At 45.5% G+C, this 15,322-nt stretch overlaps 1 protein-coding gene across 3 annotated transcripts in view; it reads left to right on the plus strand.

Moving 5' to 3' along the window:
• Window positions 1–15,322, plus strand: part of CACNA2D3 (calcium voltage-gated channel auxiliary subunit alpha2delta 3) — an 829,919-nt gene that overhangs the window by 657,478 nt on the left and 157,119 nt on the right. For all 3 annotated transcript variants that reach the window (XR_002136724.2, XM_074313124.1, XM_074313125.1), the window contains 6 exons: window positions 377–444; window positions 4,360–4,405; window positions 4,520–4,617; window positions 6,756–6,849; window positions 9,773–9,868; window positions 14,609–14,730. Coding sequence is in view for 2 of the 3 variants with exons in the window: in XM_074313124.1 (XP_074169225.1) it covers window positions 377–444; window positions 4,360–4,405; window positions 4,520–4,617; window positions 6,756–6,849; window positions 9,773–9,868; window positions 14,609–14,730 (524 nt within the window). In the remaining variant the exon portion in view is untranslated. The remainder of the gene's footprint in view (window positions 1–376; window positions 445–4,359; window positions 4,406–4,519; window positions 4,618–6,755; window positions 6,850–9,772; window positions 9,869–14,608; window positions 14,731–15,322) is intronic.

A 15,322-nucleotide genomic window follows, 5' to 3' on the forward strand; every position in this document is an offset into this window, starting at 1 on the left:
GGAAAGACCCATCTGTGGCTGAGTGTAGGGCAGGGGTGTGTAAGGTGGTAGTGAAGAGCAGGGCAAGTGACCCCTTTGAGGGTGTCTAAGAGAGGACTGGCTGGAGGGCTGAGCAGTTTGCCACACCTCTTTAAAAACACATGAGCGCAGCCAATTGTTTCTGGCACTTCCAATCAGAAAAATTACTTTGAAGCAGCTGATTGAACCTAAGAAGAACCAACACCAACTATAATCAGTGGGGTTTTCAAAATAAACTGTTGGAAAAATTGTTTACAGAATATGAAATGGAAATGTGAAAATGGAAAATAAAGTTAGCCCACAAGTCTATTCCAGTCAATGCCATGAATTTCAAGGTCTGCTTTGTTTCTCTGCACAGTTTAGGTGTGGCGCTCTCCAGAGGCCATGGGAAATATTTCTTCCGAGGAAATGTAACCATCGAAGAAGGTAAGACGCTGCCTTGATCAGTCTTACTGTCTAGTGTGGGAAGAAAGCCCCGGAGCCCACCCCTGGGTTAAAGGAAGAACTTGCCCATCTGCCCAGCCCTCTGTCCAATTCCTGGGCATTTGACTCGACGGATGGCCCACGTGACGCTATCTCACTTTCCGAGACTGATTCAGAATGGTGGGAACTCGGACAGGTGGTGGCCTTCCTTGCGATTTCATTTATTTACATTCTGCTTTAATTCACAGAGTTGTTGAGTCCACGCGTAGGAATCATCCACTAACTGTATTCTTCTCATCCATAAAAATCCGTACCAGGAGAAATACAAATGTGTGTAAAGCCTCAAGCGAAAGGAAAAAAATGAAAACAAAAATATGCAAGGCTTAGTCTCCTCCATAGTTGAGCCACAATTTCACTTGTGTTTCATGGCAGCCGGGGTCCCAAGGGAAATAGGATCATTCAAATGATTTCCATGGTTCAGAGGGGTACATAGCACCTTGCGAATCCCGGATCCTCTTGTCTTCATAAAGCATCAGTGCACTGTAAACTCCCACTAAGTGGTAGCAGTTGGGATAGCCTTTTAAACTTTAGAATTGCTTCACACCCTTACTGTCCTTTTTATCTCCCAACAACCCAGTAGCTCAGAGAAGCTACCTATCTCAGTATCACCAGCTCACGTGGGGCTGGCCTCCGAAGGGCTTTACTCCCGAGTGACCTAGAGTACATCCCTTGCCCGGTCTGGGTGTTGAATTTTGTATCTCCACGGAAAAGGAGTTGGACCAGACCAGTGTTCTTTCTGGGTGTCCTCAGGAAGTATGACCAAGGGCAGGAAGGTCAGTTACAAGTCAGGTTTCAATTGGTTAGAGCGGGTTATAAGTGAATGGGAACGTCCAGAAGCTGGACCACCTTGTGGCTCAGATGTAGCAGAGAATGAAGAATGGGATTGGTTGTCTCTGAGGTGCCAAGTTCCATAGGCAGCATTCTGGTTTACAGCTGACTCCATGCATTGTTTCACAGATGTTGGCTTTTGTCTACTAGGTGATTGTGCGATCTTAAGGATCAGGAGGGAGAGTGAAGGGGGTTGTTGTGACAGGGGCAGAACCCAGAGTGTGCCCACTGCAGAGCTAATCAATTGTGTGGCCTCTCTTCCCAGAGACATGCAAGAGAAAACAGGCAACTTTGACTTTGGCAAGATACTCAACAGGATGTGTTGAGTATTTAATTTTTCTTTTTTAATTCTAGAATTTTCTGGCTCTCTGAGCCATGTGTAGCTTTGGATATCACTGCCTATGAAGCCAAAAAATTTATGTCTAAGCCATCTGAGGTCAGCTGAGGAAATAGCCCATGGTCAGAACAATAGGAGGCGAGATTATTAATGGATTATTTACCTCTCGTGTCTATTCCCTCCGTCAATCCTCAATGCATGGGCCTGCAAGTTATTTTCATTGTCTTTTGGATCATTTCTTTAGTTACTATCTTCTCCCTGTATGTTTCACAGCTGTTAGGCTGAGAGGTCACATAGAGAGAATTTCAGAGCTAACCATAACCACCATGCAAGAAATTAGTATGAATTCTCAGCAAGGGGGAGAGTGTCTGGTTATCCACACAAATGAGGTCAGATCTTCCTCTCTCTGTTGGTCCTCTATAAATAAGAAGGCTTCTAATCCTGCCAACTTTGCTGAGTAATAGAGCCTGAGAAAGCTGCTTCCCCTTGGGCTAACTAGGAGAGGGTCTTGTCATCGGGAAGAGCCAAGGCATGATTATTGTTCTGTTCTGCTCCTGGAGAAAGAAGGAATACCTGGGGAATGGCAACTACACTGCTGTAGGACCTTCCATAAGGAATGTTGCCCCACAGAACGCAGGCATTTTCAACAGGCTTTGCCAGTGCCAGACATTACAAAGATGGTGAGCAGGTAGATTTTGCTCAGAGTGTAAGGAGTCGCTACTGAGGCTGAAGGCATGGGCTGTACTTGTACCTGCTGAAATCATTCCTCTTCTGAATCTCCTTGACACTTTATCTACATCTTTTATATGCAGGACACAGTAGTTGTGGAATAAAGTAGAGCTTATGTCATTTTCGTCCATGTTATCAATCATCAGGAGATGTGATTTTGTTAGGAGGGTAACAAAAATAAGAGGTGAGAGAAGTAGAGAACAATTAAATTTCTTTGGTGCCCTAGGAACTCAATGAGGAAGCCATCAAAAAGATCTTTCTGTCATGGTATCATCTATAGGTCCTATAAATATAGCCAGAGAGGGTTTTGTGGATGAGAGTTGATGAGAACAGAAACTAGAAAAATAGATAAAATTGACATCATTAATCCAGTATTCCAGGAAGGTAAGATCCCGCGTGAGGGCCTTTGCACTTGCAATTCCTTCTGCCATGAGCACTCTCTCCACTTATTTGCATGACTCTCTCCCTCACCTCCAGGGTTTTGCTTAAAAGTCACCTTCTCAGTGAAGCTTTCCCTGACTTCCGTGGCTAAAATTGAAACTTTCTTTCTCAACCCTTCCCATCTCTTGGCATTCCCTAGCCTTGCTCAATTCTCTCGTTCCCTTCATAGCCCTCACCACTAACTGATAAGCTATGTATTTTAATGTATTTACTTAGATCTCTTTCCTGCCACTAAAAAGTAAACACCATGAGAGGAATGATTTTTATTTCATTCACTGCGATATTCACAGGGCCTGGGACAGTTCTTTGTACAATAGTGCTGAGTTGATGCTCAGTAAATAAATGAAATGAAGGGGAGGGAGGGGAAGAAAAGAGGACTGATGGATGCAGGGATTGTCCTAGGGACTAATCACTACCCCTTTTAATCCTCTCATGGAGTCTGTGAGTTAGGCATTAGTACCTGCATCTCCTGGTGAATATAACTCAAAGAGTTGAAGTGACATTCTCAAGATCATCCAACCAGTAGGTGTCGGAGCCAGGATGTGGCCAATTGGATAATATATGATGATATTCTATCTAATTTATCCCCTACTTCCTGCGAAATCCAGCAGGAGTGTGTGATGCTAGGTCAGTTATTTTGCTATATTTCATACATTTGTATCTGAGAAGGAAACTAGAACCCTGAGCGCAGTGAGATATTTTTGGTCATTTGGGAAACTCTGACATCCTAAAACAGGCTATAAGCATCACTGGAGTCCCCGAGGTCATCACTCAGAACTGTATGTCTGCTGATGACCCATCGAAATGAAGACACAGGGAAAGAGTGATTTCACAGAGTCGGGGTGGTCTCAGGCAGTCTAGGAAAACTCCCAAATTCCCCGAAGGCCCCTGTTCTCCTAGCTACCTTTCCAGACTGATGATGTGTTTTTACTTAAGATTCTGTGACTACTAGCAATTTTTGCTGGTCAAAACAGTTGAGTATTAGCAATTTCATATCATTCAACCTATAATTTCACCCTCACAACCACACATCAGTTAGGGACTAACTGACCATTATTCCTGCTTTGCACATGAAGAGACTGACATTTAGAAATGTAAAGGAACCGGCTAACATCACACAGGAGTTAGGTGGCCTAGCCCAGTTCCCAGCGTAGGCTGCACGGGACTCCAACATCAGTGTTTCCACTACCATGCAAGGCGTCTCTCCCACGACTCACTGCTGTGTCATTTCTCTCCAGGGAGTGAAGGCTTTCCTGGGATACACAGCCAGGGAAGGTGGCAGTGGGGGCTGAGTGAGGTGGAGTGGGGAGAGAGTTCTGCCTGGGAGGAGAATGTGTTTCCTTTGTGCAGAGTCCCTTTTCCCAGGCAGATATCTTTGGGGATGATGTCTACCCTTAACCGCCCCGTGGCCCTGGCCGAGAACATTTGAAGCACACGAGAGGATGGGTGTGTGTGTGTGTGGGGGGGGTCTGTGCCCCACACAGGTGGCACCTACTCATGAACGTCTTCTTTTTGACCTCCAGGCCTGCATGACTTAGAACACCCTGATGTGTCCTTGGCAGACGAATGGTAAGAATTAACTCGTCCTCAGTGTTGGCATTTGGTGCCCTCTTTGATTTCAAGTTGGCAGAAGATGCTGTGCATATTTACATGCTCTTGTTTTGGGCCATGTCATGTTCTCAGGTCCTACTGCAACACTGACCTACACCCAGAGCACCGTCATCTGTCTCAGTTAGAAGCTATTAGGCTGTACCTCAAAGGCCGAGAACCTCTGCTCCAATGTGAGTGTGCTTCCACCTGTGCGTTGTGTGCATGTGGCGGGCGTGGGGAGCGAACGCAAAGCCATCCTTTGCCTGAGTGTCAAGGGAAGCTTTGCTTTGCCAGAGACTGTCCATCATAGTACATCCAGCCCAATGTCTGCCTCCTGTAGGACCAGGAGAAAGAATGTGGGTTACAGAAAATCCTGCAGAAACCAAATCCTGGTTTAACCCTATGCATTGGATTTATCCCCCTACTGAACTGTTTAGTCAAATACCTGAAAAGGATGAAAATGTTACACCTGGGAAGGGGCAGTACGCATCTGCTCATCCAGCTCCTTCATTCCACAAATGATACATGGGAGCTGGGAGTAGGACTTGTCTCATTCAAGGCCATGATCAAGGTCTTCTGGTTCTCTCCAGAGGGATCACCACTGTGACACGTTGCCTCTTGTGGGGTGTGATCTGCTGCCTCTCCTTGCTCCACCTGCCCCCTGAGGGAGCTCAATGAGTCACAAATGTCGGGTGGCTGGTTCAGAGGGGCTGGAAGAGCAGCAGCAGACCTGACACTCACCCAGTGCAAGGTCAGACCCTGCACTGGCATAATTAGCAGCAGTAGCTATAGACGGGGCAGGGGAGACTCACCACAGATGAGCATGGCCCCTGCCCGTACCCCTCACAGATACCACTAATTAGGTGATGTGAAGGGTTCTTCACACATGTTATCTTCTAGAGTAACCACAGCAACCCTGTGAGAGGTAGGAGGAGGTTATTCGGCCCCTAACCACGTCTTCATGTTGTCAATCCATTTTTCGGGATATGCTCTGGTAGAGAAAAGATCAGATGGTCATCGTATAAGCCCAATTTTTAAATTTCCTTTGACCTTTTAAATGACATATTTAGAAAACAAAAGTATAAAAAGAATATGTAAAAAGCATTTATATCTACCACCCAAGCTTTATCAAGTCTTAATATTTCCCATACTTGCTACAGGTACTTGTTAAGGACTGAGACATGACAGAATGATGTTGCAGTCCCTGAGTGCTCCTGCCCAGTCCTACTTCCCTCCCAGAGAATGGCCGTCCTGTATTTGTACCCACCCATGTGTACTGTTACTACATGCATAGGCATCCGTACACAATATGTACGATTATTTTTATTATTTTATATATTATATACAAAATATATTTGTATATTATTTTCTATAAAATTTATATATATATATACACACACACACATACATAGTATACTATATATTAGATATGGTATAATATATGTATTGTTCTACAACTTGTGTTTCACTTGTTATATTTTTGAAGTGTATTTGTGTTGATGATTTAGCTCTAATGCATTCGTTTGAATTACTACGTAGCATTCCATTACATGACTGTATCTCAGTTTATCCATTGTCTTTTTGGTGGTGAGTTGTTTTCAGTTTTTACTTTTATCACAGAGCTCCACTGTCTTCTTGGGCCCTAGCCTACGTGAGGACAGACCTGCTGTGTGTGATAATTAGTTGCCCCCTTTGGGGAGTGATTGGGGAGCGCTACGATGCCTCTGCTAGACTCATGATATCCCCCTGATGACTTAGCTGCTTCCACAGAGCTCTACCAAGAGCCCCTTTGCATAGGGACCCATTTCCCCCCTTCTAAAATGAAGGGGGAAAATGTCTCAAATGGGCAGAATCACAAAATAAGAGTCCCAGGAGCTATGTAATTATCATGTCTCTTTCCCTTCTTACAACTGATGAAAACAGGGCCCCAAAGCCTCACAGATTTTGATAGAGGACAGAAATGGGGACAAGAGGAGCAAACGTTCTGAGAGTACTGCTTCTTGGTCTCCGCTTCCCAGAGTTGGCCTGAGGTATATGGCATGAACTACTAGGTGGGGAGAGAAAGCAGAAAAGTAAAGTGTGAAATACCCAAGACTCTCCACTTACTATCATCTCATCCAAATGCTTTGGGGGCTCCTGTATTGCGGGCATATCAGGTGTCAGAACTGTTTCAGATTTTCGGCTGGTGGGAGATTAATGTGTAAAGCAACGAACACCCCATGTGAGAAAGTTGCCTGTAGACACTGCAAAATGAGCCCAGGGTATGCCTGTCGTGCCCTTGTTTGGGGCCCGGCCAAAGCTCTCTTCTCAAGTGTGTCCCTCCCAACAGGTGATAAGGAACTGATCCAGGAGGTCCTTTTTGATGCCGTGGTGAGCGCACCCATTGAAGCCTATTGGACCAGCCTTGCCCTCAACAAATCTGAGTAAGTGGTTGCACGTGTCCCCCTTTCATGGCCATTTCCCCACAAACAGTCCGAAATATGGTTATAGTTTAAAGAACTAAACTGTTTTAGGTGCCTGGTGTTAAAGTTCTTTAATTTTCTTCAAAGCTCTAAACCACAAGAGCTAGAGCAGATTAGCAGCTCGGGTTTGGATGGCAAGCTACTGGGTTTGACATCTAATTTGTTTGAGTTTTAACATTACATGAAATTTGGTATGCTGAGGTAGGGTGACACTTCCAAGAGAGAGGGAGGCGGAAGGAGCGTTTTGCTTCCTGCCCTGCCATGGCTCCCACTACTGCACAGTCTGGAGGGAGCTTGGGATCTGGGCCAGGTTAGGTTGTGAAGAGGACGGGGAAGTGAGAGCTCTATTTCATTAGGGTGTCAGATGTAACCCTGTGGTTTTATTTCTGAAGTGGAGGATGTGGAGGGAGGGGAGTGGGCCAGGGTAGTTGTCAAAGACCGGGACGAGACCTGCTTCAGCAGCTTATTAGTATTGCTTTATTATTATTAGATTCAAAACGAGAAGAAAAACGATTCCTGGTACCTTTGCATCTTACATTATTCAGTTCTCTCTCATTTTCTGTTCTTTATTAGTTTAATTCCTTCTTGTACCTTCCCTTCTGTGTATTCTCTTTATCTTATCTCTTCTTCATTCTGTTCTCATTTCCGTCCATTCATTCACTCATCAAATATCGATTGCATGTTTGTTATGTGCCAGGCACTGAGCTAGGTGTGGGTGAAATGAAGGTAATTCAGTTCAACATAATTCTTGCCGTCATGGTATCTGTAGTATATAGTGTGCTATCTTATTAAGAATTGTGGTAACTACTTTGAAGGATAAGTAAAGACATAGACCTAGAGGGGAGATGGAAGACAGGGAAGGTTTTTCTGAGCAGGAACTGGCTTAAGGGTCGGGGAAGTTCCAGGGAAATGGAACAGAAGGTGCAAAGGCCCTGAGTCGAGAAAGGATTTGACACATTTGAGGAATTTAGAGAAGGCCGACATAACTCAAATATAGAGGGTGGGGTATATGATATCCGGGAGATGAGGCTGCAGGGGGCTCAGGGCAGGGGCAGGACCTTGGGAGTCAAGTGTAAGATTCTGGATTTTATCCTCAGAGTGTTGGAAAATCATTGAAGGATTTTTAAAAGGACATGATTGAATTTGTATTTTTAAAGAAGCTCCTTTTACTGCTCTGGAGAATAGAATGTGATGGGGTAAAGGCTCCTCCACGCATTCCCAGGGCTGTGCCCCTTACACAGGGCAGTGGCGGTGGGCACAGAGAGGAGATACACTTGTGGCACGCCTCAGCAGTAAGACCCCAGGACTGGATGACGGGTTTGCTGTGTGAGGGGAGGGCAGCTGAAGTGTCAAGGATCAGTCTCTGGTTTGGGATATGAATAGCTGAGTAGAGAGTGGTACCGGTTCCCAAGACAGGAGGCAATGAAAGAAGAGCAGGTTTGGGACTGGACGTGGCCATAGTTCTTTTCTAGACATGTTAAACATAAATTGACTATAATTCTCCCAGGTGGAGACATCAGGTAGGTAGTTTAATACATGAGCCTGAAGCACCAAAGAGAGACTGCCATTCTCATTATATGTGGAGTGTGTTTGGACTGCTTGCATACATGGATCTTATTCCCTGGGATGTTGGGAAAGAGTCAGAGCCTTTCCTGTGATTGCAATCTCTGGTGGGTATGGAAATGTTTCTTTCAGGCTCCTACGAAACTCAAAATCCTGTACAAAGATTGCTGATTCACTCCTAACACATGCTATAGATTTCCAAAATGGTAGCTTGCTTTCTTGCCCACATCTGTAACTGATTGAGCAGCCTGGCTTTCCAATTTGGTATAGGCCACAAGCAGAAACAAATGCGTAGTGTTGGGTTTTATTCACCCCTTAAATACTCAACGGTAGTACTGACCACTTCGACTACCATCAAAGATCAAGTAACCAAATGATCTTACATTGCAGATGACATGGGTAGTGCTTCAAATCAAATTGCTACGAGGATCTTGGGCAAGGAGACGAACTCAAGAATCAGTATGCTCTTCCTACTTGTAGAATAAATTATGTGTTTGTTGAGAAAAACCGCTTCCCTTTTTTTTAAAGAAGTAGGCATTGTCAATATCCTGAAAACCATGCTCAAACATACAAAATTTGCCTTGACAGTTGAAAAAAACATCTTTAGTGAATTTTTAAACGACTTTTCTTTGCTCAGGCCATTCTCAGGGTTCCTCTGCGTGGCATTCTGTAGGCCTGTTTGAAGAAGTTGTTTCTTTACTCCTCTCTTTGGGGTTGGTGGTGAGGATAAGGCCTATGTTCTGACTGAAGTTATAAGTCGGTGCCCCCCAAATGGTGAAGAATTCAAGTTCTGGACATTTCCAGACTAGGAAATGGGGCATGCTGCAGCCTTGATCAAGTGGCTCAGTTGCTTGTTTTCACGAATGCCAGATTCCACAAGTGGTCTCTGGACCAAGTATAGACTTTGTAGCATGAACGCAAAAAGCTAGGCTAGCTGTAAGGATTTTCTTCCTTTCCTTAAAGTCATTCCCATTCTCCCTCTGAACTTGTACCCAGTAACTTGAGATAAAGGTGTGTTTATTCAGCATAGAGGGTGCATTTTCTCATGGTGCTTTTGTTGTCATGGAGTTTTGAACTTTTCTTGCACGAATTACAATAAAAACTTTTATAAGTGACAAGAGTTTGTATTCTGTGCTTGGGTGTGTGTGTGTGTGTGTGTGTGTGTGTGTGTGTGTGTGTGTGTGTGTTTCTATCATTTCTTTTAAATTTTCAGGTTTCAAAACTGCTATTTTGTAAAACATTCCATGAGTCTTAAAATGCAGAAGCCGTTACTTGCTTCCTGTCTGGAAGAATCCCCCTGATGTCTGCTGCTCTGTTTCAGGAATTCTGACAAGGGTGTGGAAGTTGCCTTCCTTGGCACTCGTACCGGCCTCTCGAGAATCAACCTGTTTGTTGGGGCTGAGCAGCTCACCAACCAGTGAGTAGGAGGGTTCTCTGTGGGGCCCAGTGAGACCCTGAGAGGGGAGGTTCAAAGGAAAGCTTGTTTCATTTCTTGATTCCTTCCACCACTGGCAGAAACAAAATTCAGGCCCCCCAGGCCTGGTGACACTGTCCTGTCCGTTGTACCCCAGAGGCTGTAGTGTGTTGTTCACCTGCCCGTTGGCCCTTCCACAACCCTTTGTTCTTCAGGTTTGCTGCCTTCTGGCCACTGTCCCCAAGTCCCCTACCACCCTCTTGAGTGAGTCATTTCAGAACGCTGGAGATGGTGCGGCTGCTGGGGGAGCCGCCAGAGGGGGGACAGCACATCCCCCCACAAATGGCTTCAGGGAGTTCAGCTGTTGTGCAGCTCTGCTGAGGAATTCCTGCTTGTCCAAGAATCAGTGTTTCAAGTCTGTTGTTTATTTGTTTGTGTATGTTTTGATAAACCTCTGTGCCTCTTCACTGAGCCTGAGGGCCTGCAGAGCCCCACACCCAGGAGTGGGCCATCTGGTGTCATGCGGGTTTGACAATGCTTCTTTGTGCTTCCAGAGAGACCCAGAGGGACAGTGGGCACAGCCTAGTCACCGAGTCCAGTACCCAGATGCCCTTTAAAGCACTGCTCAATCCCTGGGTCTGCAGAGAGCCACTGGGCCTTAACTCTTTAAATGGGTATTTGTCCACAGCTGGTGTGAATCTGGGGCGTCTTTTCTGAGCCCATTAATAAGTTTTCTCAACTTCTTTTCTCTGAAGTAAGAGGCATTAGTAGGCCAGGGACAAATGGAATCAGAGATTCAGAAAGCGTGCAAAGTGTATGGGGTAGTTCAGAGGTTACCAGAGAGCCTCATGTACGTTGGCCTTTGGGGTACCTGGCGGTGAATAACCAAGCCACAGGGTGGCTGCCAATTTCAGAGGGAAGAACCCAGCAGGGACCCTACCAGGAGATGCTCCTTGTCATCTGTCCCAGCTCAGCAGCGCTCTTGCCTCTGTTAGATGAGGCCCTGACACCATCATATGATCTCATACAACCAAGTCTGGAATATGACAGGTCAATCGAGTTTTAGATGTTCCGTGGACTTGCCTTAATTCCTACTCAAGGACTCTTTCTCAGCCTCTCACATTTGTCATTTAGGAAGTTGGCTATAGTTGTGACTTGATATTTTTCAAGCCTTCTTTTGCCCTTTGCCTTCGAACAGTTATTTTTCCTGAGGGCACATTCCCAGGAAGGAACAGAAATGTGAGACACCCATTGCCTTTTCCCGTAGGATCCAGAGAGGCAAAGAAGACAGAGACTGTCTCATGCTCAAAGAGGAGGGCTGTTGTTTGTTTTGAGATGAAAGCCAACAAACAAGGAAAACAGTAACAACCACAAAACATGGCCCTTCGCTAGTCTGATATCTGTGTTATCGTGAGAGTTCAAAGATGGCAGGACCGCACTCAGGACGGCTGGGGTGTGCACCTATCTTAGCTCGCTCATTGCATTCACTCTGTGCGTTTTAAAAATGACGATAATGATCCCCCTGCATTATGGTGAGGATCAGAACAATGATAAATAAAACATTGCTTTGGGAAGCTAGAAATACCTACAACCGTGAGTTTTATTCTCTGTGATATTACAGTGACTCAGACTGAGTACTCATTAGATATTTGGATGGATGAACTACTCCGTTGTCTTTAAGAAACATATATCACTGATTCATATAGAGGCAACTTGGGTTCTGTGGTCTTATGGTCTTAGGGTCTTAGACCTCTACCCCCTCCAATGAAATGATAGCCATTGAGACCCAACTACTTGGACATACTCTATTTAGCCATGATTAGAAAGCACTTAGAATTTCTTTCTTTCTTTTTTTTTTTTTTTTTAAGAAAGCATACACGGAAGAGTTCAAAGTGTTGAGGGAGTACTGGGTATAACACAAGATCCCCCCGCCCCCGGAACTAACTAGTACTATCATCAGCCTCCTGTACTGGGATTCCATCTCCTATCCCCACCACCTGCTGCTGGAGGCATTTCATTGTAGTTCGTGGCCTCTGTAACCTGTCATCAGCCCCAGTATTAATATGTCCCGAGCCATCAGTGTGGCCTCTTGGATCACATATTGTACGTACAGACACATCCAGTGATGTCAGCCTCTCCCTCTCGCCCACAGTCCTAAGTCCGAAGGGGTGAGCACTTCACAGCTCCCATTTGAACCACAGAGAACAAAAGAAACTGCTGGCCTTTAAGATTCCCATATATTTGTTTGAGCCATTTTCAGTTGACATAACCCTCTACCTATGGTGCTATATAATTCTGATAGTATCCTGGTAAGTGTCATATTCTTATTCTTCTCATTTTGTCGATGAGCAAAAGGGGCTTAGAGACTCAGTAACGGACCCAAGTAACTCACCCAGGGTCATTCAGCTCTGCCTAAAACCTAGACCTGGGTTACACAACACCAGAACAGCCCCTAGTACACAGAAGAAGGATCTATTTTCCTGAAGAACATTTTCAGAGATTCTGTAGAATCAGGTCTCTTCTTCCTGGTTCCTTCTGAATCACTACTTGGGCATTGTCATGGACCCATTCGCATTCATACAGAGCTAATAGAGATCATGAGCTGCGGGCTCCTGTTTCCTGCCCTGGGTGCCAGCCCGGTCTGGTCCGAGGCAGCAGACACTAGCCAGCCAGATGTGCAGTGTTCCAGAACTATTGCCTGCCATTCCCAAAGCATAGATGTCTCCATCAGTCTAAGCCAGAACCACCTCACACCTTCTAACCAAGCTATCATGCCACCTACCGTGACTGGAAAAGGGCCGTCTAAAGCGCCATTAACTGCTGCATGAGAAGGTCACCTCCTCCATACGGTTATACACATCTCACTACTGAACAGAAGTGCATGAGTGAACATGTCATGTCTGTGCCCGTGGCAGAGTGTGGGAGGCAGCAGTTCATCCCACCTACTTCTGGGCAACAGTCTCCGTCACACACCTGTCCAAGTCAGGTTTCTGAAGAAACTCAGGCCTAAAGAAAACAATGAAAAAGCTCACAGTTCAATATTAGTGCAACCTGATGATTTTAGGATGGGGATACATTACTGCTGAATATAGCAGGGCCAAGGGGAGCTGGTCTGTGCCGTCGACCCGGGAACTCCGAACGTGCAGCATCCTGAGTGGCACAGGGAGGTCTGCAGCTCCTCAGTCTGGTCCGAGGCTCCCAAGTTGGTTTTCTGAGTGAGAGCAGAGTGCTTTTGCCAACTTAAAAACAAAATAAGATTTTAATTTCTGGAATATTGTCCTGTTGGTGAGAATCAGTAAACAAATGTAGGCAGGAAGGTCCGACCATTTTCGGTCTGCTCTGTTCAGGTGCAGTAGCACAGATTATCATGGGATGTGAACAAAGTAGAGCCCTTTACACAGGCTCGTGGCCATACTGAGGAGGGGTTCTGGAAGAATTGAGAAGGATTATTTAGAAAAGACATGGCCAATTGTGTTTAATACTTGAGGAGCTCTTATCTGGATATGAGGTTTGATTTATTCTGTGATCATTAAACATACCCTGGGTGCCTCATGAGTATTAGGCCCTGGGAATGTGAAGAAAAAGAAGGCCTCTGCCCTTGGAGAGTACTCAGGACATGCTAGGTCGAGTTACGGGGAGGCATATTTCAGTCCTGTCTAAGACTTTGAGGGTAACCTCTGACGGCATAGGCGTCTTCTCAAAGGAGTGAGCCCTGCATCTTTGGAAGCTATCAATGGATCACTGGTTGACCATACCCTACAACTACAGAATACTTTCCTGAACTAGATGCCAAGTTCAAGTAGTTTCTAATAACCAACTAGTTATAATTTGGTATATAAAAGCCATGTAGAATATCTGAGTATTTCTCGCCATGAACCAACTCCATGCTGCAAACTTCTGGATTGAAAATGGTGCCATTTCTGGTTCAATTAGTGGCGTTTTCCCTACATACACCTTGTCCCCTGATTGATCTCCCTTCCTGAAAGATCTCTGCAGGCTCTGGGCTAACCAGATAGTCACTTCCAACCCTGAGTTGTACCATATCAGCCAAGACAAAGCACTCAGATGCTGGAGAGTAAACATGAGTTGGAAGATAAGTCAGGCACTTACTGGGGCTTCGGTACGTTTAAGGTTCTGTGGAAGGATGCAAAAAGGCGAACAAAGCCTCCTTTCCTTAATGATCTTGGAAGGCTTGGGATGGAGGGATGACAATTGTGCTGATAAGGACAAGGAAAAGAAGGCTGTGTGAGAGTGACCAAGGCTGTGGGGCCCCAACGTGGGGCAAGAACCTGTGTGTGTCTCTGGATGAATATGGTAGGTGGTATTTGAGGCACACCTTAAAATGAATGTGATTTTAACGGGAGAACAGATGCAGGGCACAGTGCATGCAGCCTTCTGGATAGAGAGAAGTACTGTGGCAGCAGGCAATGAGGCAGGGGGTCACAGGGGGTTTACTGAGGGAACCCAGAGCAGTCCTGTTGGGCTGGAGAGTAGGGAGAGGTGGAGAGAAGGGAGCCCACATCCCCACATGACCCACTTTACCTCCTTTACACTTTCACTAAGACTAAGATCTACAAAAGTAGTTGATCTTTCCACGGATATGTGTCCATGTGTGGATTTTAAGGCAAGACAAAGCTTTCTGACTACGCTTTGGTTTTTATCCAACAAAGGCAGTTGCGATGCACCCGTGTCTGTCTTTTCCTTGCGGACTGATACCATGCTCTTATTCCTTTCCATTTCAAGGGACTTCCTGAGAGCTGGAGACAAGGAGAATATTTTTAACGCAGACCATTTCCCTCTGTGGTACCGAAGAGCCGCTGAGCAGATTCCAGGGAGCTTCGTCTACTCGATCCCCTTCAGCACAGGTGGGTGTCCTTGTTGGAGGCAGGGCTGTCTGTCTGGTCCTACTGGCCTGGGCATTGCGTGCAGAGTGTGGGGGAGCTGCCCGGATGCTGCGGAGAGTTACAGTCAGCCTCAGGAGCCAATACTGAATATCGGCCCAGTGCTGAACCAGTGACCTATTCCATAAGTGTAACAACCCCAAATAGAATGAAGACTTTGCTTTAACCAGATTGTGCAAAGAGCATTTCAGAGAGCAGGACTGTTAATTGTGTGCCATGTGGAATTTGAATACAAACTTCTCAGATTTTTTCAAATGTTGTCATGGCCCTACTTAGAGAAAGTTCAGGCAGGCACATCCTATGGCAGAACCTGCAGCGAATCACATCACTTTGGAGTCCCCCAATTCCGCATCCGAACTGAACTGCTTTAAAAATCAACATGCAGGAGTAAGGACTAAGAATTTGTATAGCCTTGTGCTATCCTGATGGAAGGCTGCAGTAACCAATGGGGAGCATGCAGCCAATATTTTTTCCAGTCCTAAGATTTTATGATATTATAAAAAACAAATAAGGTTGCCTCCCTCCAAAAAAATAACTGCATCCTGTTTTATTTCAA

This window comes from Rhinolophus sinicus, linkage group LG10 (genome assembly GCF_036562045.2).
Source record: "Rhinolophus sinicus isolate RSC01 linkage group LG10, ASM3656204v1, whole genome shotgun sequence".
In the NCBI taxonomy this organism is placed as follows: domain Eukaryota; kingdom Metazoa; phylum Chordata; class Mammalia; order Chiroptera; family Rhinolophidae; genus Rhinolophus; species Rhinolophus sinicus.